Source organism: Lytechinus pictus, chromosome 8 (genome assembly GCF_037042905.1).
Source record: "Lytechinus pictus isolate F3 Inbred chromosome 8, Lp3.0, whole genome shotgun sequence".
Taxonomy (NCBI): Eukaryota; Metazoa; Echinodermata; class Echinoidea; order Temnopleuroida; family Toxopneustidae; genus Lytechinus; species Lytechinus pictus.
Window position 1 is genome coordinate 22,928,818 of NC_087252.1, and position 18,935 is coordinate 22,947,752.

At 38.6% G+C, this 18,935-nt stretch overlaps 2 protein-coding genes across 2 annotated transcripts; both read right to left on the minus strand.

Moving 5' to 3' along the window:
* Nucleotides 1–321: 321 nt before the first annotated feature.
* Nucleotides 322–5,848, minus strand: LOC135153090 (tubulin alpha-1 chain-like). Its single transcript, XM_064103791.1, has 3 exons — nt 5,598–5,848; nt 2,646–2,868; nt 322–1,941 (listed from the first exon to the last, which is right to left on the minus strand). The coding sequence occupies exons 1-3, from the start codon at nt 5,598–5,600 to the stop codon at nt 809–811; spliced, it is 1,359 nt and encodes a 452-aa protein (XP_063959861.1). The 5' UTR covers nt 5,601–5,848; the 3' UTR covers nt 322–808.
* A 4,151-nt stretch (nt 5,849–9,999) lies between these two features.
* LOC129266198 (tubulin alpha-1 chain-like) lies at nt 10,000–15,031 on the minus strand. The gene is made up of 3 exons (XM_064103792.1): nt 14,781–15,031; nt 12,811–13,033; nt 10,000–11,610 (listed from the first exon to the last, which is right to left on the minus strand). Exons 1-3 carry the CDS (start codon nt 14,781–14,783, stop codon nt 10,478–10,480), a joined length of 1,359 nt encoding a protein of 452 aa, XP_063959862.1. The 5' UTR covers nt 14,784–15,031; the 3' UTR covers nt 10,000–10,477.
* Between the last annotated feature and the right edge of the window lie 3,904 nt (nt 15,032–18,935).

The following is an 18,935-nucleotide window of genomic DNA, read 5'->3' on the forward strand; positions in this document are numbered from 1 at the left end:
TTGTTTAACTTAAGTTAAAATCAGTCAACCTCCCCCGTCTCTTAATAATTAACCACCGACGTACACCCCACACCACACACACTGTCATACACACACATCTTCACTTCTATTTTCACGCTCTCTCTGTCCTCTTTCATTCCCGAGCACACGGATAAAATTACACATTATTTAGCATTCATTTCAGACACACATATCGAGGCTCCCCCCACCTCTGTCTCTATCTCACTCGCTCTCTCTCCCTCTCTACACATGTATATTTATCTTTTTATCTCCATCCCACTCTTTACATTAAAAAGGTAATTGAACTTGCAAATCATGTGATCAGGTTGAAATAAAATTATTTTATTGCATTTGATACCTGGAAAATTCATATAAATTCTTTTATTCAGCCCTTCTGGATCTTATTGAACTTAACCCTTCTCATATTTTTTAAACTTACTTACGCAATATACTTTACTGACTTTTTTTCTTTTTTGAGGGGGGTGATAAATTTGGGCTCACATTTAATTGTTTGTAAAGCGATAGGGAAGGCCACTGCTTTACTGAATCACTGACATAAGAAATATTGATTTTGATTATTGAGTTTGCAAACAATTCTGTATCAAAGTATCTGTAATGTAATTAAATTTCATCATAAACACGAAAAATTACCAAGTCGGAGTACTTTTGTTTGTAACGAGGTCTGTAAACAAACGTGAGCCGCAAATTGGAGTTGTACTAAATGAAGAAACAGGTTTATAACGATGTTGTGTTAAAAAAACCAAAAATATTAATCAAACTAAGAATAGATGATGAGATCTCTAGCTATCTAGTACTCATCCCCTTCCTCTTGCTCGCCCTCTGCATCGACGGAATCAACTCCAACCTCTTCATAATCTTTCTCAAGAGCAGCTAAATCTTCACGGGCCTCGGAGAACTCTCCTTCCTCCATACCCTCTCCGACGTACCAATGGACGAAAGCACGCTTGGCGTACATCAGATCGAACTTGTGGTCAAGACGGGCCCAGGCTTCGGCGATTGCTGTTGTGTTGCTCAACATGCAGACAGCACGTTGGACCTTGGCAAGGTCACCACCGGGAACGACAGTGGGTGGTTGGTAGTTGATACCGACCTTGAAGCCAGTTGGACACCAGTCAACGAACTGGATTGTACGCTTGGTCTTGATGGTTGCAATGGCAGCATTGACATCCTTTGGGACGACATCACCTCGGTACAGCATGCAACATGACATGTATTTACCATGACGAGGATCGCACTTCACCATCTGGTTGGCGGGCTCGAAGCAAGCGTTGGTGATCTCAGCAACAGAGAGCTGCTCGTGGTATGCCTTCTCGGCAGAAATAACTGGAGCATAGGTAGCCAGTGGAAAATGGATACGAGGATAGGGTACCAAGTTAGTTTGAAACTCTGTTAGATCGACGTTGAGGGCGCCATCGAATCGAAGAGAAGCAGTGATGGAGGAGACGATCTGACCGATGAGGCGGTTCAGGTTGGTGTAGGTGGGACGCTCGATGTCGAGGTTACGACGGCAGATATCGTAAATGGCCTCGTTGTCGACCATGAAGGCACAGTCGGAATGTTCCAAGGTCGTGTGGGTGGTAAGGATGGAGTTGTAGGGCTCGACAACGGCTGTAGAGATCTGGGGAGCTGGGTAGACGGCGAACTCTAGCTTGGACTTCTTTCCGTAGTCAACAGAGAGACGCTCCATTAGCAGGGAGGTAAAGCCAGAGCCGGTGCCACCACCGAAGCTATGGAAGATAAGGAATCCTTGAAGACCAGTGCACTGGTCAGCCAGCTTCCTGGTCCTATCAAGGACGATATCAATAAGCTCCTTTCCGACGGTGTAATGCCCACGGGCATAGTTGTTGGCAGCATCCTCTTTTCCGGTGATCAGTTGCTCTGGGTGGAAAAGCTGGCGATAGGTGCCGGTGCGTACCTCATCTGAAATGGTAGAGATGTGGTATTTGATGGATAGATTCGATCTTATACTTGCTCATAACTAACATGTTTCTAGAACACCAACGAAGTCAAATAAATATATTTAAAGTACGAATTGAACTTGTGTGCTTCAATTATTTAAATTATCCTTAAGTAAACCAAAACAATTCAGTTGGGAATGATTCGTCATCAAATGGAATGGTCTTTGATGTGATTTAGCTTTGTCAGGAATGTGAGCCCTGATGTATGCATTATTCATAAAGTTCAAAATTACACCATTAATGCAACAATATAGTTATTATTTTAATTATTGGCGCTATCTTTCATATAGGGTGCAAAAAGCTTTTTTTTTCTTGTTTCCACTAAGAAATTCTAGTTTGCATCCTAGAAGATGCAAACAGTTTTCAAAAAGGAATTTTTTGTATTAATACTTTCAATTAATATGTATAATTGCACTGTCAAATATCACGGTTCTTCAAACCTAAGGAGAAAGGATGGTTCAAGATTCGAAAACAGTATAGTATCATTAATTTAGCTGCACGGCATAAGAAATTAATATAAACATATGTTTAACATAAATTCATATTAGGTTGATTGGTTTGAACATGCCAGATATAAAATAATTATTCTAACATCTGAAATAAAACCCTACTCCATAAAATGAATTAAAAAGGGCAAGAAATGAACGAAAAAGTGTTCAATCTTACCGACAACAGTTGGTTCGAGATCGACAAATACGGCCCGAGGAACGTGTTTTCCAGCCCCAGTCTCACTGAAGAAGGTGTTGAAGGAGTCATCACCACCTCCGATGGTCTTGTCTGATGGCATCTGACCATCAGGCTGGATGCCGTGCTCAAGGCAGTACAACTCCCAGCAGGCATTACCGATCTGGACTCCGGCTTGACCGACATGGATAGAGATACATTCACGCTGTAAAGAATATTAAATATCCGTTGTAAATATTTGTCTTTTTATATTGATTTTAAAATCATGAATGATGATGAATATAACAAGTGGAATGCCTCTGGCCGTCTCACCTGCATCACGCGATTCAATATAGCAGCAGTGCTGATTTTGAAAACTACTATAACTCGCACAAGATGTTCAGTGATACTTGGTTACTCTTATTTCCACGTTTTATGAACTAGACCAATACACTTATAGAGATATGATGGCAATTCAACAAATACCCCCAACGTGGCCAAAGTTCTTTGACCTTACATGACCTTTGATCTTGATCATGTGACCTGAAACTCGCACAGGATGTTCAGTGATACTTGATTACTATTATGTCCAAGTTTTATGAACTAGACCAACACACTTTCAAATTTATGGCTGTAATTCAACAAATACCCCAATTTGGCCAAAGTTCATTGAACCTAAATGACCTTTGACCTTGATCATGTGACCTGAAACTCATGCAGGATGTTCAGTGATACTTGATTAACCTTATGTATAAGTTTCATGAACTAGGTCCATATATTTTCTAAGTTATGATGACATTTCAAAAACTTAACCTTAGGTTAAGATTTTGATGTTGATTCCCCCAACATGGTCTAAGTTCATTGACCCTAAATGACCTTTGACCTTGGTCATGTGACATGAAACTCAGGCAGGATGTTTAGTAATACTTGATTAACCTTATGGCCAAGTTTCATGAACTAGGTCCATATACTTTCTAAGTTATGCTGTCATTTCAAAAACTTAACCTCAGGTTAAGATTTGGTGTTGACGCCGCCGCCGCCGCCGCCGCCGTCGCCGTCGGAAAAGCGGCGCCTATAGTCTCACTCTGCTATGCAGGTGAGACAAAAATGGCAACCTATACTCTTTTCCGAGCTATGAGTAAATAATTATGTTCCATTTCCTATTATTTTACCAACGTTGAAACAAATCAAATCTGGATCTTAATCGTTTCCATATTCATGGAAATACAAATGGTCATCTTCAATAGGGGAGTTTATGGCTTTCAGTTATTAATTTCAAAGTTTCTTTATTTACCCTTACGAAGAATATATAAATGAACATTTTCGCCCCGCTAATATAATCGTATCAAATCGGGAATTGACTTTTTAGCCTGTCTTATCCACTTATATAGAATTATCTGTCTCTGGTTAAAGAAAACAATATTAATATACAAAATGCAATTTACAACCATGACAAATAATTTGATATCATAATGGAATATAAAAAAGCATAAACCCCCAAAAGTCAAGGATTAACACATGTTTACTTCTATTTTGTTTCCCAGGCATAGCAATCATCAACCCCGACCACTTTCCGATCAAACTAGGTTTGTTGTTTTTATCTTGTTAAAATGTAAAGAAAAGTAAAGAAAATTCGCGTAAATATATTCATTTTACATTCTCAGCAAAAGTAGTATATACGGACATTATTTTAGCAATTTTAGAAACCAAGAAAGAAACATAATTAACATAGTATCTGTAGTGCTATGACCTTTTCCAAAATGCTTTAGCAATCATGTTGATAATTTCGTACATTATTTTATTCCATCTGGATGATATAAGCTGATTAGTAAGGTTATGAACAATAAATGCAAAATTGTCGGCTGTATGATTTATTGATCTCAAGGAATGTTTCCGTTGATAGGCACGCCACGGCGCGCCTTGTCGTGGCTATCAACGGAAACAACGCCGCGGCGTTCGGGCATCATCACCATGTTTGGTAACTATGGCAACGCCATAAGATATCACACGTTCTACGGATGTTGATTGATAACTGTGAATTGTGTACATTGTTAGCAATGCAAAATTCAGTATCAGGCTATTAAGTTTAGAGAAAAAGCCAGAGAGAGATAGAGAGAGAGAAATGGATATATAGAGAGAGGGAGAGAGAGAGAGAGTAAGAACGAGAGGAGGAAAAAGAGAAATGGAGAGTGTGTGTGTGTGTGTATGTTATTCTGTTTGTTAGGGTGGGTGTGCGTGGGTTAAAAATAGAGGGGCAAAAAGAGATAGTGAGATGCGGAAAAGCCGAGAGAGATTGCTACAAATGAGATAAATTAGGCGAAAAGGGAGTAAAAATGTAAGATAAAATGAAAATGTGTGCGCGCGTTATTAAGTAGCCACAAAATGCATTACTTCATTGTCTATGGTGTGTGTGTGTGTATGTTAGTAAGGGTGTGTGTGGGGGAGAGGGGCAAATAGAGATAGTGATATACGGAAAAGCGGAGAGAGAGGGACAAAGGAGATAAAGGAGAGGCAAAAATGGTGTAAAAATGAAGGATGGAGTGAAAGAGAGAGAGAGGATCTGTATGTGTGTGTGTGTGTGTGTGTGTGTTATTAGTTTGCCACAAAAGCTGTATATCGTTTCTATGGTGTGTGTATATGCATATAAGTGTGTTTGCTTGTTAGGGTGTGCGTGGGGGAGAGATAGAGAGAGTGAGATAAGGAAAAGCAAAAGACTATATTCTAACAAACGTATTTTTTTTTCTGGTTACGAAAAATACGCATTTTCCCCTCTTTTACGTGTTAACGCAATGATGTTATCGTAAGAAACTGTTTTTTTTCTATTCCAATTATCAACTCGATTAAAAACTTTAATCATCTAATCTATTTCTGTTCAAATCATCATTCCACAATCATGACAATCGGGTAATTAAAAACGGAATTTTATTTTAAATTATAGAAATAAAACACACTTACCATGTTTGAAGATTTATTGTTGAAGGTGACAAAAATGCTAAGAAAATAGATTAAACAGGTTTATTGCTCTGAGGACGTCCGATGAGTAGCGCTAGCAATTCCCAAATGTGACGGTTTATCACATCAGCCGTGTATTCATAATTCATGTTTTGTTTACTAATATTCAGCAGTCAGCGAATGATGAATGTGTTACTAGCTAGCCACAAAGGATGCATAACGTTTCTATGGTAGCTATTATGATCTGCAACAATGGTTGCTTAATGTAACTTACCAACAGAGAGAATCATTTCAGGCGTCGATGAACCCTCGAGTAAGGGTGGATTCAGGATTTACCAGAGGGTCACCCCCCGAAAATACCTAGGGGTCATGGCCAACTTGACACCCACCCCTGATCTGCAGCTTCTGCCGTCTATAAAGGGATGGTCCATGCTGAAAATATTTATATCTAAATAAATAGAGTAAAATTCACAAAAGACAATGCCGAAAATTTCATCTAAATCGGATAACAAATAACGAAGTTATTGAATTTTAAAATTTATCAATATTTTGTGAAAACAGCTCATATTATATGCACATCGTCATGAATATTTATAAGGTGGGCTGATGATGTCACATCCCCACTTTCCTTTATCTTATGTTATTACATGAAATCATAATTCTTTCACTTTTGCATACATGTGTAAATGATGTGTCTCCATTATTATGAAATAACTTATGGCAATGAATAACTAATGCAATTAATCAGTTGTCAATCCCATTGTTTTAGTTCTTGGTAGATTTTTTTTAAATCAACCTAATTTTATATAATAAAATACAACAGAACAAGTGGGGTTATGGCATCATCAGCCCACCTGATGAATATTCATGAATAAATGCCTAGAATTGTTTCACCGGAATAATGCAAATCTTAAAAATTCAATAACTTCGTTATTTGTTATCCGATTTTGATGAAATTTTCAGCAATTTGCTTTGTGGTCAGGGGCACCAGGGCACTTTGATTAGGGGCAAAGACGGCTTAGAAACGTCATCATATTTTTTCTCAATATAATTATTACTAGGTAACGATGCATATATCTCTCCTTTTTACTCAATTTCTTTTTTTTTTCCCTCTTTCTCATCACTTTATCACTACAGGAAAAGGCATAGAAGAATAATCACCCTCTGCCCCCTGCGTGGCCCTAATTACCCTGATAATTGTGATGGTAATAACGTAAATCCTGTAATTGCATCATCAACGTGGTCAGTTTTTTATTTATTTGAGAGGTATGTATGAGTAACGTATGAGCAACGTACAAATATACTTCTTATTCCCCCCATCTTCTCCTCTTTGAAGATGCACTACCAGTTCATGTGGCGACATGGGCGTGATAATTATTATAAATATTCTGCTTTTGTCATTTTTATACAGGGATATCGGAGGAACAACATTTATAAGCACTTATCGAATGATTAATTTCCACGTGACTGTGTATGATTCTGTCATGCCATCACACATTATAAGCACATTATCCACTCCCTGTGGAGTGTTTCACTTACAGTTTCCAACTCAATAGCTCGGCATAGGAGAGTTTTTTCGCATCTTTATCCACTGGGTAGGTCTACCCATTTATAAGCTGGGTAGGGAGTGGCAAAGTTGATACCTTGACAGGGATGCTCGGCCACCGTGGGATTCGAACATACGACCCTATGATTGTAAGGTGAGAGTGGAAACCGCTGTACCAAGACGATTCTCACTTTTTATCTTTATTTTGCATCTATTTCACAATATGCAATAGTTATGTCCATAGGGTTAGGGCTATGAAATCATAGAATTTTAAGCAGTATTATACCTAGACAAATTAAATTTCCGCTGTTATTGACGTGACTCTGGAATTTAAACTTTTTCCAATGGTTTAATCCTGCTGTGTATGATCTTTCCGAGGTAACTCACTTTTTGGTCAACTTCATTTTGCGTGCTGAAAATAATAATAAAAAAAAACATTAAATAGTCATCATCCCAACCATTACTCCTATCACACAATAATATTACAGTATGAATCATACGATGCTACCATGGCTGCATTCACATTGATAAAACAGGACCCAGACCGACAAAAGCTATAACGTTATTGCTATTGACTTATCATCGGTCGGTCTGTCCGTGTCTCAATGGTGTGACTGTAACACATCCCTTGCTTGTTATAAACCAACCCATCAATTCTCACGCGTCGTTGATTCCTTTCATGAGCCAAAAAGATTAATATATATAGAGAGAAGGTTCATGAATTTCAACTTATTGCCTGGGTCATGCAGTTTGTATGCAGTTGCATGGTTACTTTTGAAGCTCCTTGGTTACGTGATAGTTGTTTCATTCTCTCACACGAGGTCCCACATGCAGTGGCGTGTTAAGCCAGAAAAACGGAGGGGACTAGACATGGCATATCTGGCAACATTTCTAACAAGCTGTTGCGAACGAAGCGCGCGATCATTTTTTTTTACCTTTTAAATATAAAGATCTAATTTCGTAAAAGATTTTGACATAATATTCAGAAAATAATATGTTTAATTCCTTTTGCTTTCCTATTTCTTTATCTCTCTCTTATTTTTCTTAGTCTTGAAAATATGTACGCCAGTGCGAGATCATGTAACAAAGTTTCAGTTTGATCAGTGTTCATTATTATATGTCTAATACTATATGATCTCTGGTGGGGTTGGGGGCTGTCAATACAAGCCAGACCCGAAACAAATAATCATCCTTCGATTTAATACCCCCAAATACTTGTATTTTGCCATGTTCTCTCTTACCTGAGTAATGTCCAAATATTTGAATTTCATGAGAGGGATGAGAGGTAGGCCCTTCTATCCTGATTTTTTTTTTACATTTTGAAAGTTGAAACCCTTTTCACTGTACTCGTGGACATCGCCTGGTCATGAATATTGACAATTAGATATCAAGACTACTGTCAATGTTACATGCTTTTGATCGAGAGGAGTTATTCTAATTTCACAATTTGTTCATGCTTCCAAAACAGGCTTTCGTTGTTTAAGTTTTAACCCCATAATAGCATGCATGTATATAAGTGTTTCCTTAGTATTTTCTAAGTATTTCCTCTTCTTCGTTGAAAGTTTGATTGCACCATTTAATTAAATCTACATTTTTAAAATTATACTCCACAACATTGGCCTACAAAAATTATATTGCAAGTTTCAAGCGGGCAAAGAGTTGAACCTTTTTTTTAATGAAAGTCTAATTTTGTAGCGTATTTTGTCATTTTGTTTTATGTTTACTCTTTTACCTTATATCCCCCCCTTTTTTCTCGGTTGTCGATTTTTTTTTTTTTTTTTTGGGGGGGGGGAGATACACAAGCGCCGAAATCAATAAGCCAGTGCCCTTCATAAATTTAGTATCCCATGATATGTTCTCTTTTTTAAATTCGTTTACTGATCATGAATTGGACAGTGTGGAAAATTATTATTAAAAAAGAGCCATCCCGGCTTTGTCCCATTTTCTTCCGTTTGAATTAGTTCCTTTGTTCGTAACTCAGATCTAGACTAGTAAATTCATTGTTACATAAATAGTTCAATTTTCCGCCAAAAATTAAATCCCACACACACTCACAAGCATCGTCCAACTGACACATTTTGCAGTCATTAACATACACCCACCCCAGCCACAAAAGCAAACACGCTCTCTCACACACTGTCTCTTCGCCCTACACACGTCCCACAACACATATCGTCCCACCCCCACACACCTTAACATTTTTTTTTTTTAATAAGTGCACATCTAGTTTCCAATAATGCATATAGCATTTCCATTTATTTGAAAGCAGGATAAAAGAGCATTGTAGATTAAATGCCTTGCTCACGGGCATAGGTGCCGCGGCCGGGGATCGAACCCCGGACTTTCCATGTATAGCCAGGCGCCTTAGACCACTCGGCCACGGCACCTAAACATCAATCTGCACCCACAACAACACCCCCCACATTATATAACTTCCTCTCCCACATCCTCCCACCCACTTTCTCTTCCTCATCCTATTGAAACCATGAAATCTTCACACTCTTTCGAATTATGCTGTAAATTCATTGTTTAACTTGAAGTGAAAATCAGTCAATCTCCCCCGTCTCTTTCTCCTATACTTAACCACTGACGTACACCCACACCACACACACTGCCATACACACACATCTTCACTTCTATTTTTACGCCCTCTCTCTCTCTCCTCCCCCCCCCCTCTTTCATTCCTGAGCACACAGACAAAATTTCACATTAGTATCCATTTCAGACACACATATCGAGGCTTCCCCCACCTCTCTCTCTATCTCACTCGCTCTCTCTCTCTCTCACATGTATATCTATCTTTTTATCTCCATCTCACTCTTTACATTAAACAGGTAATTGAACTTGCAAATCATGTGATCAGGTTGAAATAAAATTATTTTATTGCATTTGATACCTGGAAATATTCATATAAATTCTTTTATTCAGTCCTTCTGGATCTTATTTAACTTAACCCTTCTCATATTTTTTAAACTTATTTTACCCAAAATACTTTTTTTTTCGTTTTTGAGGGGGGGGGGGTTAATTTGGGCTCACATTTAATTGTTTGTAAAGCGATAGGGAAGGCCTCTGCTTTACTAAATCACTGACATAAAAAATATTGATTTTGATTGTTGAGTTTGCAAACAATTCTGTATTAAAGTATTTGTAATGTAATTAAATTTCATCATAAACACGAAAATTACCAAGTCGGAGTACTTTTGTTTGTAACGAGGTCTGTAGACAAACATGACCCGCAAATTGGAGTTGTACTAAATAAATAAACAGGTTCTAACGATGTTGTGTTAAAAAAAACCAAAATATTAATCAAACTAAGAATAGATGATGAGATCTCTATCTAGTACTCATCCCCTTCCTCTTCCTCGCCCTCTGCATCGACGGAATCAACTCCAACCTCTTCATAATCCTTCTCAAGAGCAGCTAAATCTTCACGGGCCTCGGAGAACTCTCCTTCCTCCATACCCTCTCCGACGTACCAATGGACGAAAGCACGCTTGGCGTACATCAGATCGAACTTGTGGTCAAGACGGGCCCAGGCTTCGGCGATTGCTGTTGTGTTGCTCAACATGCAGACGGCACGTTGGACCTTGGCAAGGTCACCACCGGGAACGACAGTGGGTGGTTGGTAGTTGATACCGACCTTGAAGCCAGTTGGACACCAGTCAACGAACTGGACTGTACGCTTGGTCTTGATGGTTGCAATGGCAGCATTGACATCCTTTGGGACGACATCACCTCGGTACAGCATGCAACATGACATGTATTTACCATGACGAGGATCGCACTTCACCATCTGGTTGGCGGGCTCGAAGCAAGCGTTGGTGATCTCAGAAACAGTGAGCTTCTCGTGGTATGCCTTCTCGGCAGAAATAACTGGAGCATAGGTAGCCAGTGGGAAATGGATGCGAGGATAGGGTACCAAGTTGGTCTGAAACTCTGTCAGATCGACGTTGAGGGCGCCATCGAATCGAAGAGAAGCAGTGATGGAGGAGACGATCTGACCGATGAGGCGGTTCAGGTTGGTGTAGGTGGGACGCTCGATGTCGAGGTTACGACGGCAGATATCGTAGATTGCCTCGTTGTCGACCATGAAGGCACAATCGGAATGTTCCAAGGTCGTGTGGGTGGTAAGGATGGAGTTGTAGGGCTCTACAACGGCTGTGGAGATCTGTGGAGCTGGATAGACGGCGAACTCAAGCTTGGACTTCTTTCCGTAATCAACGGAAAGACGCTCCATTAGCAGGGAGGTAAAGCCAGAGCCGGTGCCACCACCAAAGCTATGGAAGATAAGGAATCCTTGAAGACCTGTGCACTGGTCAGCCAGCTTCCTGATCCTATCGAGGACAATATCAATAAGCTCCTTTCCGACGGTGTAATGCCCACGGGCATAGTTGTTGGCAGCATCCTCTTTTCCGGTGATCAGTTGCTCTGGGTGGAAAAGCTGGCGATAGGTTCCGGTGCGTACCTCATCTGAAAATGATTGAGATATAATGTTGACAGATGAATACCACAATTTTACTTCATAGTACAGAAAGAAGATGGAAAAGGGAATGTTTGAAGTATCGATTGATCCCGTGTGCCTGAACTATTAACATTATCCTAATGTAAACATAAAAATAATTCAGTTTGGAGAGGTTCCTCATCAAACAGAATTGTCTGTGATTTAGCTATATCGGGTAAGTGAGCCCAATGTGGACATTAAGAACAAAGTGCAAATTTGCACCTTTAAATGCAGCAATGGTTGTTTGCACGCGGAAATTCTAGTTTGCATCCTAAAAATAATGTGTGAATAACTTTCGTGTACAAAAAGGAAATTTGACTTTTTCTAAATCGTATGTAGCTGACTCACCTCACTGCCCCCTCACATATGCAAAAGTTGGTACTCAAATACCCTTTTTACACAGGATTTTCTTAGCCCCGGACTATCGCTAACCCCGTACTATCCTTAACCCCGTACTATTTTTTTTCCCTTTTTACACATGCCAAATTGTTATTGCTAACCCCGGATAAGGAATGCTTGCTTTTCACACACGAAACTCGCTAACCCCGGACTAGTGGTAGCTCATTCACTCGTACCCTTTTTACACACGCTAAAATTTCCTTAACCCCGTACTATAGGTGGGCTAAATTGCCATTTAGCCCCACCTATAGTACGGGGTTAAGCTTAGCCCACTTTCGTTTTACACGAGCGATCTTAACCCCGTACTATCGCTCTTAGCACCGCAATAGCTGGGATAACCCTGCTTTTTGCAGGGCCAAATAATCCCGTACTAAAGGTGGGGTTAGCCCACTTTGCAAAAATGCTGTGTAAAAAGAAAGTGGGCTAAGCTTAACCCCGTACTATAGGTGGGGCTAAATGGCAATTTAGCCCCACCTATAGTACGGGGTTAAGGGAATTTTAGCGTGTGTAAACTGAATTCAACTTTTCAAAATTAAGGAGAATGGATGGATCAAGATTTGAAAAAAGTAAAGTACATTATCATTAATTCAGCAAAAAGGCATAGATCATCACAAGGCATATATTTAACACAAGTTTATATTAAGTTAATTGAATTCAATAAGCTGCATACTTACAAAAGAGATATTCTCACATATGAAACGAATTTTCACCCGCCCCCCCCCCAAAAAAAAAAGTAAGAAAAGACATGACAGAAATTTGTGTAATCTTACCGACAACAGTTGGTTCGAGATCGACAAAGACGGCCCGAGGAACGTGCTTTCCAGCCCCAGTCTCACTGAAGAAGGTGTTGAAGGAGTCATCACCACCTCCGATGGTCTTGTCTGAGGGCATCTGACCATCAGGCTGGATGCCGTGTTCAAGGCAGTACAACTCCCAGCAGGCGTTACCGATCTGGACTCCGGCTTGACCGACATGGATAGAGATACATTCACGCTGTAAAGAATATTGAATATCCGTAGTCCGTAAATATTCGTAAATATTTGTCTTTTTAGATTGATTTTAAAATCATGAATGATGATGAATATCAAAATGGCAACCTATACTCTTTTCCGAGCTATGAGTAAATAATTATGTTCCATTTCCTATTATTACACCAACGTTGAAACAAATCAAATCCGGATCTTAATCGTTTCCATTATTAATGGAAATACAAATGGTCATCTTCAATAGGGGAGTTTATCGCTTTCAGTTATAAATTTCAAAGTTTCTTTATTTACCCTTACGAAGAATATCTAAACGAACATTTTCGCCCTTCACATTCCGCTAATATAATCGTATCAAATCGGGAATTAACTTTTTAGCCTGTCTTATCCCCTTGTATAAAATCATCTGTCTCTGGTAAAAGAAAACAATGTTAATATACAAAATGCAATTTACAACCATGGCAAATAATTTAATATCACAATGGAATATAAAAAAGCATAAACCCCCAAAAGTCAAGGATTAATACATATTTACTTATATTTTGTTTCCCAGGCATAGCAATCATTATAAAACCCGATCACTATCCGATCAAACTAGGTTTGCTTGTTTTTATTTTGTTAAAATGTAAAGAAAAGTAAAGAAAATTCGCGTAAAACATTCTTAGCCAGTAAAGCAGTACGGACATTTAGCATTTTAGATACCAAGAAAGAAACACAATTAACATAGTATCTGTAGTGCTATGACCTTTTCCAAAATGCTTTAGCAATCAGGTTGATAATTTCGTACATTATTTTATTCCACCTGGATGATATAAGCTGATTAGTAAGGCTATAAACAATAAATGCAAAATTGTCGGCTGAATGATTTATTGATCTCATAAGGAATGTTTCCGTTGATAGGCACGCCACGGCGCGCCTTGTCGTGCCTATCAACGGAAACAACACCGAGGCTATTAAGTTTAGAGAAAAGCCAAAGAGAGATAGAGAGAGAGAGAGTAAGAACGAGAGGGGGAGAAAGAGAAATGGAGAGAAAGAGAAATGGAGAGAGAGAGAGTGTGTGTGTGTATATTTTATTCTGTTTGTTAGGGTTGGTGTGCGTGGATTAAAAATAGAGGGGCAAAAAGAAATAGGTGCGGAAAAGCCGAGAGAGAAATGAATTGAATTAGGCGAAAAGGGAGTAAAAATGGTAGCCACAAAATGCATAACGTCATTGTCTATGGTGTGTGTGTGTATGTTAGTAAGAGTGTGCGTGGGGAAGAGAGGCAAAGAGAGATAGTTATATACGGAAAAGCGGAGAGAGAGGGACAAAGGAGAGGCGAAAATGGTGTAAAAATGAAGGATGGAGTGAAAGAGTGAGAGAGAGAGAGAGAGAATAATTATGTATGTGTGTGTGTGTGTGTTATTAGTTAGCCACAAAAGGTGTACATTATATCGTTTCTAAGACTATGGTGTGTGTACATGTATATTAGTCTGTTTGTTTGTTAGAGTGTGCGTGGTGGAGAGATAGAGAGAGTGAGATAAGGAAATCAAAATACTATATCCTAAAATACATATCTTTTTATCTGGTTACGAAAAATACACATTTTCCCTTGAAAAGTAATGATGATATCGTAAGAAGCTGTTTCTTTTTCTATTCCAATTATCAACTCGCTTAAAAAGGCAAATCATCTAATTTATTTCTGTTAAAAATGTCAATCCGCTGTAAAGCAAGCATTAAAGGAACATTGATTAAAATCATAAAAATAAAACAAACTTACCATGTTTGAAGATTTAGCGTTAAAGGCGACAAAAATGCTAAGAAAATATATTAAACAGATGTATTGCTCTGAGGACGTCTGATGCGTAGCGCTAGCAATTCCCAAATGTGACGGTTTATCACATCAGCCGTGTATTCATAATTCATGTTTTGTTTACTAATATTCAGCAGTCAGCGAATGATGAATGTGTTACTAGCTAGCCACAAAGGGTGCATAACATTTCTATGGTAGCTATTATGATCTGCAACAATGGTTGCTTACAGTCACTTACCAACAGAGAGAATCATTTCAGGCATCGATGAACCCTCGAGTAAGGGTGGATTCAGGATTTCCCAGAGGGTCACCTCCCCCCCGAAAATGCCTAGGGGTCATGGCCCACTTGACACCCCACCCTTGATCTGCTTCTGCCGTCATTAAAGGTCAAGAACACCTCAGAAAAATGTTGATTTTAATCAATAGAGAAAGATCAGACAAGCAATATGCTGAAAATTTCATCAAAATCGGATGTAAAATTGAAAAAGTTATGTCATTTTAAAGGTTCGCTTATTTTTCACAAAATAGTTATATACACAATTTAGTCACATGTAAATGCGAGAATAGATGATGTCCCTCACTCCCTATTTCTTTTGTTTTTTATTTTTTGAATTATACATTATTTCAATTTTTACAATAAGGACAAACTTGACTGATCCATAGAATGTTAAACAATGGTAATTCCTCATGTTCATGGAGAAATAAAACATTGATTCACATGACAATGGGGAGAAAATTAGAATATTTCATATTTCCTATAATAAAATACAAAATAAATAGTGAGTGAGTGATGTTATCAGTTCCTTCATTTGCATACCGACTGGGATGTGCATAGAACTGTTTTGCGAAAGTTAAGAATGTCATAACTTTCTTATTTTACATCCGATTTTGATGAAATTTTCAGCATTATGCTTGTTGGATTTTTCTCTTTTTATTCAAATCAACTTTTTGTTGGGGGTGGACTTGTCCTTTAATGAAGATAAGGTTTCGGGGGACAAGGCTTTAGAGAAATATATAGTGCTGTGGAATAATGATTATGGTCAGGGGGCACCAGGGCACTTTGATTAGGGGCAAAGACGGCTTAGTTCTAAACGTCATCTCATTTTTGTCTCAATAGATTATTACTATATAGGTAACGATGCACAAATCTCTCCTTTTACTCAATTCTTAATCCCCCCCCCTCTTTCTCCTCATTTTATCACTACTGAAAAAGACATAGACGAGTCATCACCCCCTGCCCCCTGCGTGGCCCTTACCCTCATAATTGTGATGGTAATATCCTAAATCCAGTAATTGCATCATCAACGTGGTCAGTTTTTATTTGAAGGGTATGTATGAGCAACGTACAATTATGTTAATATACATGTACTTCTTATTTCCCCATCTTCTCCCTTAGAAGATGCACTCCCAGTTCATGTGGCGACATGGTCGTGATAATTATTATAAAAATTCTGCTTTTGTCATTTTTATACAGGGATATTGAGGGAGCCATATTTCTAAGCGCCTAACGAATGTTTTATTTCCACGTCTTTATGATTCTGGCATGCCCACACACATTGTAAGCACATTATCCACTCCCTGTGGAGTGTTTCACTTACAGTTTCCAACTCAATGGCTCGGCATAGGAGAGTTTTTCGCATCTTTATCCACTGGGTAGGTCTACCCATTTATAAGCTGGGTGGGGAATGGCATAGTTAGAATTGATACCTTGACAGGGATGCTCGGCCACCGTGGGATTCGAACATACGACCCTCTGATTACAAGGCGAGAGTCGAAACCGCTGTACCAAGACGATTCTCCCTTTTATTTTTAATTTGCATCTATTTCACAATATGCGATAGTTATGTACTTAACATGAAATCATAGAATTTTAAGCAGTATTCTACCTAAACAAATTAACTTTCTGCTGTTATTGACGTGACTCTGGAATTTAAACTTTTTCCAGTGGTTTAATCCTGCTGTGTTTGATCTTTCCGAGGTAACTCACTTTTTGGTAAACTTCATTTTGCGTGCTGAAAATAATAATGAATAAAAATCCATTAAATAGTCATCATCCCAACCTTTCCTCCTATCACACAATAATATTACAGTATGAATCATACGATGCTACCATGGCCGCAGTCACATTGATAAAACGGGACCCAGACCGACAAAAGCTATAACGTTATTGCCATTTACTTATCATCGGTCGGTCTGTCCGTGTATCAATGGTGTGACTGTAACACATCCCTTGCTTGTTATAAACCAACCCATCAGTTATCACGCGTCGTTGATTCCTTTCATGAAGCAAAAAGTTTAATACAAGATTCTATAGAGTGAAGGTTCATGAATTTCAACGTATTGCCTGGGTCATGCAGTTTGTATGCAGTTGCATGGTTACTTTTGAAGCTCCTTGGTTACGTGATAGTTGTTTCATTCTCTCACACGAGGTCCCCGAGGCAGTGGCGTGTTGAGCCAGAAAAACGGAGGGGACTAGACATGGCATATCTGGCAAAATTTCTTACAAGCTGTGGCGAACGAAGCGCGCGATCATTTTTTACCTTTAAATATAAAGATCTAATTTCGTAAAAGATTTTGACATTATGTTCAGAAAATAATATGTTTAATTCCTTTTGCTTTCCTATTTCTTTATCTCTCTCTTTTTTTTCTTAGTCCTGAAAATATATACGCCAGTGCGAGATCCTGTAACAAAGTTTCAGTTTGATCAGTGTTCATTATTATATGCCTAATACTATATGATCTCTGGTGGGGTTGGGGGCTGTCAATACAAGCCAGACCCGAAACAAATAATCATCGTTCGATTTCAGAATACCCCCAAATACTTTTGCCATGTTCTCTCTTACCTGAGTAATGTCCAAATATTTGAATTTCATGAGAGGGATGAGAGGTAGGCCCTTCTCCCGGGCCCTTCTATCCTGAATTTTTTTTTACATTTTGAAAGTTGAAACCCTTTTCACTGTACTCATGGACATAGCCTGGTCATGAATATTGACAATTAGATATCAAGACTACCGTCAATGTTACATGCTTTTGATCGAGAGGAGTTATTCTAATTTCACAATTTGTTCATGCTTCCAAAACAGGCTTTCGTTGTTTAAGTTTTAACCCCATAATAGCATACATGTATATAAGTGTTTCCTTAGTATTTTTTAAGTATTTCCTCTTCTTCGTTGAAAGGTTGATTGCACCATTTAATTAAATCTACATTTTAAAAATTATACTCCACAACATTGGCCTACAAAAATTATATTGCAAGTATCAAGCGAGCAAAAAGTTTAACTTTTTTTTTAAATGAAAGTCTAATTTTGTAGCGTATTTTGTCATTTTGTTTCATGTTTAATATTTTACCTTATATCCCCCCTTTTTCTCGGTTTACGTTTTTTTTTCTTTTGGGGGGGGGGGGGGTACACAAGCGCCGCAGTCTATAAGCCAGTGCCCTTCATAAATCTAGTATCCCATGATATGTTCTCTTTTTTATATTCGTTTACTGATCATGAATTGGACAGTGTGGAAAATTATTATTTAAAAAAAGTCACCCCGGCTTTTTCCCACACTGTAAAAAAATGATGTGCCAATTTAGCACTTACAGTGCTTGTATAGTGACTGCACTACGAGTGCTGATATTCTAGTTTAAATTTGAACTAGAAAATCAGCACTCGTAGTGCAGTCACTATACAAGCACTGTAAGTGCTAAATTAGCACTTCATTTTTTACAGTGCATTTTCTTCCGTTTGAATCAGTCCCTTTGTACGTAAGTCAGATCTATTAAATTCGTTGTTACATAACTAGTTCCATTTTCCGCCAAAAATTAGATCCAACACACACTCACACATAAGCATTATCCAACTGACATATGTGACAGTCATTAACACACACACACACACACACACCCTACCCACCCACAAAAGCAAACACGCTCTCTCACACACTGTCTCTTCGGCCTACACACGTCCCACCCACATATCGTCCCACCCTTACACACCTTATCATCAATCTGCATCCACAACAACACACACCCCCAAACTATATAACTTCCTCTCCCAGATCTTCCCACCCACTTTCTCATCCTATCAAACCATGAAATCTTCACACTCTTTCGAATTATGCTGAAATTTCATTGTT